Here is an 11806-nt window from a genome sequence, read left to right as displayed (position 1 = left end):
ACACACACACACACACACACACACACACACACACACACACACACACACACACACACACACACACACACACACAATTTATTCTTTAAACTAACTGGCTTATTAAACATTTGAGTTTTGGAAAATAATGCAAGAGACTGTTGTCTCACACACTCAAGTACTGTGGGCCATCCCATTATACTGTGCAGTTCACTCGTACCTATTTCATACCCACATCTTAAGGCCATTCTTGCTGCCTTGCCCCAGACTGCACAGCAATAGTTTATGTGACTATAGATTATTAGACTATGGGATATTACTAGTATTTTATTTATTTATTATAAGTATTTTTGAATAGAAGCATTACAATTCCTGCCATTTTTATCACTCTTTTAGAGATATCTGTAGTGTCCAAGAGAGATTGTTTGTATTTTAACTCGTAATAATTTGGTTTCATAATTTGACTTCTGAAACCTCATTGATTTGGACCCCACCATACGATAAATTCCATGGCCCAATCTCATAACCGCATATGGCTATTCTATTCAGTAACACATGGGTCTTCAACAAGGAGTCCTCTTTGTGTGATAGCAGCTTTTCTTTTTTTTACATTAACCACTTGAACCCTAGCATCCCTATTCTGGAGGGAACATTTGCAGAAAATAGCAGATTTTTGGCGAAGATATTTGGTGTAGAGGGAAAAAAGTACAGAGCCAAAGTTCAAGTTTACCAAGTAATGAGGTCATTAACAGGAATCCAACATACAGACGAAAAACAGAAATGTACACAACACGGATGATATTGCTGTCAAACAAGTCTATGAAATCTATGAAAAGTTCAATCTGTAACACAATTTTATACAATATGTAGTAGGGGGTCCTTGCTTCATCTCTGTCTCAGTTTAGGGGTCCTTGGCCTGAAAAACATTGAAAATCCCTGCAGTAACAGCGTAATAGTTGTGCTAGTCAAAACCATACATGTCTAAACGGTTACTTTTCTGGCAGTGGAAAAAATGACCTTAGAGTCAGCCAAATATGGTTGATTGAAATCCACATATCAAGTTGTATGGAAGCTTTCTCCAAAAAAACTAAAACTATAGTACGGGTAAATTTTCCGCAGCCATGTACTGTACATTTTGTGTAGGTGAGGGTCCTTGACATGAAAATGTTTGAGAACCACTGTGCTATACAATAATGAAAGCACAACTTGACAAGTAAACCTAAACCTGCAGAATTCCTATTATGAATATAAAATGTAGTCATAGCAGGAAGTCAAGAGTAAAGTAATAATAGAGTGGTAATAAAGCAAGTCAGACATCGCTAGTATCATCTTGTGGGATACTACCCAAATGACAATGTTTAATTACCTACTATAACATCCAATTCTACTACTAGAACTACAATGATGCATTTATATTAAAACAATATCAAAACTCAGATGTAGGCTAGCTTAAAAAGATTGAAACACATTAAAACATTTTATGCTGAACCTTAACAATTACAGATAATCTTCCTCAGGGGTTGTATAAGAGACAAATCATGTTACATTCCACTTAGAATTAATGGGAGCGGTCTGTCCAAATCATTAATTTATTAACAGTTACATCCCTGCCATGCCTAATTTATGCAACTTAAAGACAGGTTCTTGAACCAAGATCTGGCCATGACCAACATTCCGGTAGTGTTCTCCTCTACATTCATTCAGCAGGAGTGGCCCTGGGATTGGTGCATATCAATATCTAGCTAACAGAAATGTTGAAGATGTTCTAGTTGAAATTGAGAATAGAAGTGGGACCAAGACCCCCAGGCTTTAGTAACCAAACTATACAAACATCCTGCCTACAAAAGTGAAAAACAACTTGAAACAAGCTCATCTTTGTTTTCCAACAAACCTTTTATTGTTTTAGCGAACGTAAAAAAAAAAAAACACTCCATCAGCTGTTGTCCATGATACTTGCATGAGCATCAGCTGATGGAAAATGATGCAGAATCTGGTAATAACATTATTAAAGGCCACTGACATAATAGGTATTATGAATTAAATATTTACAACATTTGAATTGTCATTGAAAATCAGTACAAAACAGAAACATTTATAAACTATTTATCATAATTGTAAGTCATTTGACATTCATGGCATTGATGTACTGCAGCAGCGTGTTCAACAAAAATGTACATACTAGTGCATATTATTAACATACATGTTTCTATCGAGAACTGAAATGGCACAATCCCTTGTTCACCATAACTAAAGAATACACTAGTCTATACAGCAAATCCATATACTCTTCCCTTAAGGCAACATTAGCTTAGTCTCTACACATTTGGAATGATCAAGAATCTAACTGGTATCAGTTAAAAATGTTAGTACAAAATGTGCCTTGCAAAAACTTAAAAGCAAAGCTTCTCAGTTCTTCAGGCATAATCTTCACAGGAAATCCATGAATGTCCCTGCATGTAAGGGATAAAACTAATCTAGATATATAAAATGACTTGCTTTAAGTCATTGCATCTTAAATTGTTCAAAAACAGATAATGATAATGAAACATTTGGATACAAATGCTCTTTCTGTTAAATTGAATGATATAAATACTGAAAATAGTAGAGGTAGCCAGCCATTTCAAAATGGAAATGAAAAGTCTTACTAATTCAATAAAATTCAGAAGATGAAGATATTTTTCATGCAACAGTATATGCTACTGTACTTTGAATGTGAATGTTTTTAGATCTTGAGGCAACCAGTGTGGATGAATAAGTCAGTGATTCTGTCCCTGAGTAAATCATACTTTGCACTTGATATCAGGGAGGAAAGAAAACAGCAGCTACGTCAGCTATTGTAAACAATTCAATAAGATACATACAGATTGCTATCAAGGCTTCACAAAGCACTTGTGGCACAGGCATTTTACATCCCAACAGCCAGTGCACAGCAGTTGATTGCTCCCATTTTCTTGGAATGTTTTATTTTTACTAGCTCCCAGGGCTTTCATAGTGCCTCTTTGGTTTTGGAAGAGATACTTAACCCATGGCATGATCTTGAAGAAAGATTTAGCCTGTCAGGTGCCTAACTCAGGACCACGCATAAAATAAAATAAAGAATAAAATCAGGAAAATAATTACCCTATATCCTATTAATTATATCCTATTAATGAATGGGAGTTTGTTTATGTCCTCAAACAAAAAACGAACTAGGAGAACTTGAATCATCACATTTGCTACTAAAGGGTGATTTATACTTAGTTGCACGCCGGTGTCGTGCACCGAAAATAGCCGATCCACAAGCTCACAATGTGTAACACTGCAACACTATTGCACAACAACGGCATGCAACCAAGTACCGTATAACGGTGCTTTAACTGCAGTTATTCACGCATTCCTGAGACCTTTCAAACACATGGTACACGCTAACCAGGGGGAACATGGTGAGGGCCCCGATGAGTGAGCCGGCCTGGATGAAGATGCCGCACCACAGCAGGGCGGTGTGGCCTGCCTCGTGAAGCAATGTCCCAATCGCCACCTTCAGATAGGAGAAGAGCCCTGTGAAGACGATCCAGGATAGAACCTGTGTAGCGGGAGAGGGCAGTAGTTAGATGTACAAGAACAATGTAACATACATCCACCTATTTTGGTGCTGAGCCAAACTGTAAGGACAGTGAAATCATTTAGAAAAGGAAGGGTTCACAACTCACTTTGAATGCTCCAAAATGTATTGAAGTTTGGAGCATTCAAAGCGAGTTGTGAACCCTTACTAATAGTAGTTAGATGTATCCACAACATACATGGGGAAAATAATGATATAAGCTACATGTGTAACAAAACAACAGCTTCAGTTATGTTAATGATCTGATGTAACAAATGGCATGTTAATTTACCACCAAGGTCACTCCAGATGGGTACCCCAGAAGAGGGGGACAGGGGCTCAGTGCTGCTAATGCCATGAGATATGCAGCAAACACCCCTCCTCCCAAAGACATGAACCCAAGACCCACAGAAGACCTGGAAGGCAAGGAGTCTGTTAAATTATCACTGAACAAGAAAAAAAAACATACACACTCAAACGAATTTGTAAAGGTTTACAATCTGTCTGGCACAGAGAGTGTAATCATTCTGCTTTGACATCCACATTTATTCACCTGAGGAGAACGAACATGGCCACAAAGCAGGCCAGGGGATTGGCGATGTTGCCAAGGACAACAGACAAGTGAAAGGTCATGGTGCCATAGGGCAGACAGGTGAAGCTCTGGACCGATGGCAGGACTCCGTTAGTAAGTGCGTTGGAGACCCCAAGCAGCACCAGGAGGTAGATGTTGCGTGACGTCCAAAAAGTCTGAACGGGTGGCTGCACCTCCACCTCCACCTGATCCTCAGACACCGGCGTTCCTCCGTTTTGTAGCGGGTGCGTCTCCTCCCCATCTGCCTTTTCTGCCACTGCGATGGAGTCCGGCTCCGGCTGTGGCACTGTCTGTCTTTGTACAAGCGCCAAGAAGCAAAGGGCTGAGATGGACAGCATAACAAACAGAAACCAAAAGAAGTTCTGGGCAGGAAAGTTCTCTTTCAGGTACACGGGCTGCACCGTGCCATTCTCATTTTTATTACATTCCACCTTGCCCACACCCTGCCCCAAGGCTACGATGCTGGGGAACAGGGCACTGAGGCCCTGGCCAATGAAGAACGTGCGAATGTACTGAGGCGGGTAACGGAACATGAAGGGCAGGAAGGTGACATTGGACGTACAGCAAACCAGCGACAGCACAAAGGTCAACAGCAGAAACGGTACTGATCTTTCCTCCCCGGCGACTACCGCTTTATGATCCCAGAAGATGGCCAGGAAGACAGATGTCACCACCGCCAAAATCTGGATGAAGTGGATGACCAGGCGTTCGTTCAGTCTTCCCGGAGCACAGTGGTGGGTAACAGTCACCGCAATTGGACCCAGGTTCCCAAATGCTATCAGCACAGAGAGATACGCTGGCAAGTTCCACCCTGAAACAAAAGAAAGGGCTGTGTTAACACATGCGGTAAGAATGCTGTGAAAGCTGCTGGCTCACATAATGTCAATAACGATATTGACATTATGATAGCCAATCATTTACTTTCACACAGACGGTTCCTTTATAACTGGGTTATTATCAGTAATAGAACTTGATAACTGACATCATGGCAAATTCAGAGGTTCATTCACTATGAACTTTAGTCTATGATGTGAACAACCAATAAATTCATAAAAAAATACAGTAACATTATTGTATATACTAGCCTACATCATAGCAATGATGCATCACTAATAATATAATAGCTTGAAACGATCAGTACATTTCTACAGACAGTTCAAGGAGTAAGCTACAGCACGCATGGTACTAACCTCGAGGGTCAGTCACCCTCACCAATAAAATGCATGCACTCAAGACAATAAGGCGCTTTACGTAAAGGCGTCCATCACCATCATAATATAGCCCAATTATGGCTTCAAAAGAAGGGTCCGCTAAGTTTAGGTATTATCCATGTTATCCATCGCATCTGATAATGATCAACATTACACTTAAGTCATTAACATCAACTATCTGTCACACACTGACCTTCAGGCAGCACACCGACCACCACGGGGAGTTCGAGCCACAGACAATTGACGGATATCCAGGAGCCCATTGCGAACAGAGCCACCAGAACATGGGTGGCCGCGGCACTGTTCCACCAGGTACCTGCTGCCATCGTGCTGCTCTAATAGAATGCAATGAATTAATGTATTATAATCGGCCTAGTTAAACGTGTTAGCTATGTGAAACTGACATAACAGACGAGCGACAGTGTTTCCTAACAGATGGTTAACCATGGCTCGCCGGGCAGCACTGCAGCCGGAAAACAAATGAATGGTGGAGAGGGTTGTGCAAACCTCTCCGCCCCCGACAACACAGCCAGTCGGAGTGTCTAGCAGTGTTGCCATGTCCGCTTATTATAAGCGACTTGGGGCTTATTTTTCTATTAAGTTGCTTGTAAATATTGGTAGTTGCGGGTTGCGTTCTTTTGGGGGTTTGTTTTTAAAGTGTAGTTGCTTATTTGGTCATGCTTCATATTTTTTAAATTATTTTAACCAGTGGTTCTCAAACATGTGTCCCCTAACCTAACCCCCATCCGAAAAGGTTTTGTGCCAGGGAGCCAGCCGCGTACCATTTTCGTGCACAATATTTCAAAGACCTTCCAAATACTCCACATTCATTTTATTTCAAGATTGTTTTTTAAATAGCAGATCTACAAGCTCACAACACGTCGCCATTGTGGGCTTGTAGATCTGCTTTTCTGAACTGCTGATAGGTTTAAAAGTGCACATAATGACCTAGTGCCCTAGTTGCTTCTTTTGGGCTTGTTTCCCTACACCTGGTTTCTTATTTCTCTCACAAAATCTGGCAACGCTGGTGTCCAACTACCAGTGGGGCGGGCACTCGAACATGGGTACGTTCGATTTCCATCTCCGTAGATGCAGCGGACACCCACCCCAACACAAGTTCCCTCCAAAGGACAAAAAGGAAAGCTCCGTCCAATGGGTCGTCGTCGTATAGACAAACATACTGAAGTACTGTGACTTATGGCACTGTGAGTGACCCACTGAGCTATGTAAGAAGTTGTGACCCGGATTGCCTCTCTTCTTTCTGTATATAATTCAGCCTCTTTAGCTGACAATCTAAATATAGTAATATAATATTAATATAATTATATAATTGTATCATATTTTGTTTTCATAAGTAGTGACACATTTTAACAGTTTAATAAATAACAAAATCAATTATATATATATATAGATTGATTCAACACTTAACATCTAGGACTTTTCTATCATACTATATAATTCTGACAAATCTCATCTAAAATAAGTCAACAAATTAGAAAGTAATCATTTTATTGTATAAAAGCACATTCCAGTCATCAAAACAGCCAATGGGCTGTGGTACAACAATGCAAAACTGTTGTACTTCACTTCTTGATATGTTGTTGTAAGGCATGGTAACATTCTTCACTTTGCTTCTCGATACAAAGGTTATGTTGTAAAACATAGTAACTTAACTCCAATACAATGAGAATTACACTGTTGCTATGACCATGAGCAACATTTAAGCTACAAAAACGGAACAGATGCAATCTTTTTGATTCATAACAAATGTACATCACAAATAGCTCCTGGAGTATATACAATGAAGTCAACAAGTCTGCATTTACAGACGGGCTCAGCCAGTTAGTGGACAGACCAACCAGTCTGTCCTCTCTCTCAGCTCTTTGTTTCTTGTATCTCTACACACTGATCTATCTGAAATAAAGAATACAAATGGCAAAAATAAATCTTTTAAAAAAATAAAAAATGGATTGTTACATTGAGGTAGCTGAGCACTTAGCTTATGAACAGTAATCACATTTGCAAATCTTGAATCAAATTACTTTCTTATCTGACAATGCAGTCATATTACAGTACAGAGTACAGGCTTTGGGGAATTTCAAATCTTTCTTCTACTGGACAAATCAAAAAGTCTCTGAAGCTGTTGCTTTCCTGGCTGACATGAGTTTGAGCCTCTGTTGTAAGACTAAGCAATTCATATATCTATAGTACCTAGATATTGTGATATGAGACTATATCTGGAATTTTGGATGTCATGATATGGCAAAAGTGTTGTTTTTTCCTGGTTTTAATCACTTAAGCCTTATTTTATAATAAAAAGCATAGATAGCAGTCAGGTCTACAAACTTATACACAATGTGAAAAAAATAACATTTATATTCTCACGAGTCACGACACAATATTGTCACATTATCAATAGATCTGATATTTGACGTTCATATCCCCAGCCCTACTGGCGGTATATGAACGTCTTTTCTGTGTCAGTCTAGGGGCTTTTTTTTTTTGTCAGTCTAGGTTCCAGAACCAAGGAGTAACTTGGTTTAACACGGGGAAGCGCAAGTTTCAATCTATTACTCATATCTGTGATGTGTGTGTACATGTTGTAAACGAAATCCAAGTTTGGGTTATTGTTGTCGAGCACAATTTTTTGGTACAGTATCTCACAGTGGAGTGCTTCCCCTTTTTCAGCGCGGGTGTTTCCATCAAAACGGAGCAACAGTTTATCAACATCATCTCGTGTCTTGCAAGGCCCTCCATTTTTACTCACAGTAGCTACTATGTCACTATAGCTACTAGGGTCATCATGGGCAGGGTTTTGATGTTGCTCATAGGCAACATGGAAATCAGGTTGCTTTCCGTTATTGTCATGCACATAAGTAATTCCCCCTACTTTCTCCTTCATCTTGTTTTTATCTCTAAATGCCCTTTTTAAATTGTATGGTCCTTGTCTTTGACGAGGGCGAGTGGTCTTTACACTTGACCTTGGGCGAAAATCTGGTGAATCATCTCCAAATGAAGAATCGAGACAACTGTCCTCAGAGCCACTCGACCATGAGAAATCTGAGGATTTATCAGGCCTTTCCTTCTTCTCTTTGTATTCGCCATCATGACTATAGACATGGGGATATTCTGCCATTAAAACGGCAAACATGCAGGCCGACAATTGTTGGCATGTGTGTGGTGTTGGGCTTTCAGAATATATTCCTCCTGGCAGAAAATCTTTCAAGTTTTCTTCTGTAACGGCAACAATCACCTTGAGCATCTTCTGCAAACAGGCTTTGATGAGGTCCAAATTTGTGTGTGGTTGACAAAGATAGTGAGATACCCTATCAAAATGTTTTTCTTGCAATGGAAACTGCAGGAAAACATTCGCAATCCCCTCAGGTTCCAGGAGTAGGGAAGGATCTTGACACCATTCAAGGAGCTTTTGGTAGAGGCAGAGTATGTATTGGCTGAAGAGTGTGTATTCAGCTCCACTCTTCAGGAGCTGCAAGTATGGACCCAGGACTTTGAGATAAATGACGCCGAGAACACACACGAGGCTCTGTATTACATCATCATTGGCATCGGCGACGACACTCTCCAGAATAATATTCGGGCAGTCATCAATTTTCAGCTCAAGCAAGTCTGAAAAGAAGAGGGGAATCTCCTGGTGGTGGTGAACAAGGCCGGCTGCAGCTTCAAAGTATTTGTTGAACTCGTTTGACATATCCAAGGCCAGCTTTGATGGATTTTCCTTTTCTTTACAGAAAGCTACCCAGTGCCTTCTGTAGTTTTGCTCGGCAGGAGCGTGAGGGCTTAAGACATCAGAGGCCATATGGATGTAACGCGAGGTAACACTTTCAGAGAAGTTCACAAAGGTCTCGAATTTCGGATTCCCATCACGGCCTAGTTTCTTTCCTGTCGACTGCATTATTTCCCCTTCAAAGCTCATCAACTGCAGCTCAATTGCTTCAAGTATGTCAACAAGGAAATGGGCATTGCAGTGTAAAAATTTCAAGGGAGGTGCCAGTGAAATATTTTCTGAAACTGATGTGATTTTTGTCTCCAACTCTAGAATTTCTGGGTGCTGTTTGGACGTTAGCGCATAGTGATTTTTCAGAAGATCCATAGATAACTGCTTGGAAACATCAGTTTTTCCGCCATATACATCTGCAAGCTTTTGCACATTGAGCATAGCGACGTCTAGGAGTGTTAAAGATTCCTCTTTATCATCTTGGGGGCCTTCCCCATTATTGGGTTGATCGCCTACATCTCTCAAGGAGTAATTTTCTTCTTTGGCCATTTCCTTTTCAGAGACACCGTCCCATTTTACAGTTATCGCCTTGTCATCTGAATGTTCTTCCATAATGGGAACATATTCACATTCATCTTCCGCCATCACATTTTCATAGTCAGATGTTTCGTTTTTCATGCGTTTCTTTGCACCAAATCGTCGGCCTCCACCAAATCCTCCAACTTTTCTTGGCAAAAGTTCAAATGGACTTTGAAGTAGGTTCTCCATTGCTGTGTTCCTCCTATGACTTCTGGTCTCATAATTCCGATAAAGGAGTCTAAATTTCTTGATATTTGTCCGTAAGGATTTGTAAGCTTTCTGAATATCCCCATCCTGACAAAACGCTGGATTAAAATGTCTGAGCCAAGTAACCAACATTACTGGGTCAAGTTTTTCCCTGGTAACAAAGTTAGTCAACTCTAGGATCAAACCATTTGTGATTACCTCAATAGACTTCGCTCGCTCTGCAAAATCTCTCATCTCCAACAGATCTGTTCTCTCAACTCCAATGCTGTCACATATTGGGCCAACAAAATTAAAGTTCACAGCTGACTCCAGGAAGGACTGTCTAGCATCACTTCCTAAACTCAATGTTGTTGCAATGCCGGTTTCAATCAACCGTCGGAAATCAGCAGACTTATGCTTTGGGAAAATCTTCTGCAACCATTCAATCAAAGAAACCCAAGAAAGATGACTGTCCTCTCTCATAAGTCCTATTTGAATCAAAACTTTGTTTTTGCACGGTGACTTGTCAAGCTCTAAACCTTCTCCTGTTTGAGATCCAAAGAAGTCTTCAGTAAGTTTCCAAAACTTGTCATCTCCTGAAAAACAGAGATATTGGTTAGGGAGTATCAATATGGACGATATTCGATATGAATCTAAAGAAAAAAAATAGCGGCAAACTTTTGGTTTCTTTTTCCAAATCAAATGTTTTCAGTTTATATAGGAAATAAGAATTAGAGCCCTATAACAAATGAAGATAAATGCAATACCTTTGGGGTTTTATTTACTTATCCTCTGCATTTATGCACCAATCACATTTCTGATCAAGTATCACTTCTGATCAAGTATCACACACACACACAGTGAAAGCCTAACTTACATGTCTTTTGTGTTGTGTTGTTTAAACAAAAGAGTAAACAGCTTGTCTGCAACTGTTCATGCTGCTACGGGCCGGGCTGCCCCCCTCCCCCCTTAAAAGGATGTTTTGCAACCTTTTTTTACACATTAGATCATATATACACACACACACACACACACACTTATAAATCATCAACTATGCAAACTTACTCAGATTCGCTTCAGCCACAGCTACCTTCCCATACAGAGAAATGTCGCGGTCTTCCTCCATTGTGTCGCGTTTCTAAACCATCTGAAGACACAGGAATGATCAAAGATATACATGATTGTCATTAACTGTGGTGAATAATATATCCAATTAAAGTTAGCCGAGTAACGTGAGGTTGTCCGTGTGTTGTACAGCATGACGGTTAACTTAACATTAACGTTAGTTACTTACTAGTGCAATGTAACCATAGTAGGAAATTAACCAGCGAGCGTTTAGCATTAGCATGGCTCACCAGCAAGCAATCGCAGATCGCACTGCATGATTTTGTATCAATGTTAGTTACGTTACTAATTTGTATTTCCAGCACCAGGTCTCTGAATACTTGCACACGATTTTGAATGTATACTTATTTAATTTCAGCATTATTTGCGACTTACCACAACAAAATCACTTTGTTTACCCTTCTCTCACTTCGTCAACACACTGGAACTTTGCAGTTTGTGTGTAGATCAGTGTTGCCATATTTTGGGAGAGAAATAAGCAACCAGGTCTAGGCAAACAAGCCCAAAAGAAGCAACTAGGCCACATGAGCACTTTAAACATCGGCAATTTTCAAAAACTCTTGCAATAATATGTGGATTTTTTTTTTTACATTCTAACAACACAAATTCTCCCTAGCACAAAACATTTTCATAAAAATATTTGAGAACCACTGGTTTAAATAATAATTACAACATTTGGAAGCAAGCCCAAATAAGCAAGTACACTTCAGAAACAAGTCCAAAAAACCGCAACCCGCAACTACCAATTTTCACAAGCGACTTTACAGAAAAAGAAGCCCAAAGTCGCTTATAATAAGCCGACATGGCAACAGTGGTGTTGA

At 40.0% G+C, this 11806-nt stretch overlaps 1 protein-coding gene and 1 long non-coding RNA gene across 2 annotated transcripts; both read right to left on the bottom strand.

Annotated features, from left to right (window-relative positions):
* Positions 1-1856: 1856 nt before the first annotated feature.
* Positions 1857-5810, bottom strand: slc52a2 (solute carrier family 52 member 2). The gene is made up of 4 exons (XM_080442155.1): positions 5553-5810; positions 4110-4959; positions 3849-3972; positions 1857-3538 (listed from the first exon to the last, which is right to left on the bottom strand). The coding sequence occupies exons 1-4, from the start codon at positions 5683-5685 to the stop codon at positions 3329-3331; spliced, it is 1317 nt and encodes a 438-aa protein (XP_080298281.1). The 5' UTR covers positions 5686-5810; the 3' UTR covers positions 1857-3328.
* Positions 5811-6893: 1083 nt separating this feature from the next.
* Positions 6894-11436, bottom strand: LOC308095198. The gene is made up of 3 exons (XR_013934043.1): positions 11361-11436; positions 10926-11007; positions 6894-10456 (listed from the first exon to the last, which is right to left on the bottom strand). It is a non-coding gene; the product is annotated as an uncharacterized lncRNA (long non-coding RNA).
* Between the last annotated feature and the right edge of the window lie 370 nt (positions 11437-11806).

This window comes from Gymnoscopelus braueri (genome assembly GCF_963280865.1).
Source record: "Gymnoscopelus braueri genome assembly, chromosome: 11".
NCBI lineage: Eukaryota > Metazoa > Chordata > Actinopteri > Myctophiformes > Myctophidae > Gymnoscopelus > Gymnoscopelus braueri.
Note: the sequence above shows the minus strand (reverse complement) of the source record. Positions and strands in the feature narration are given on the sequence as shown.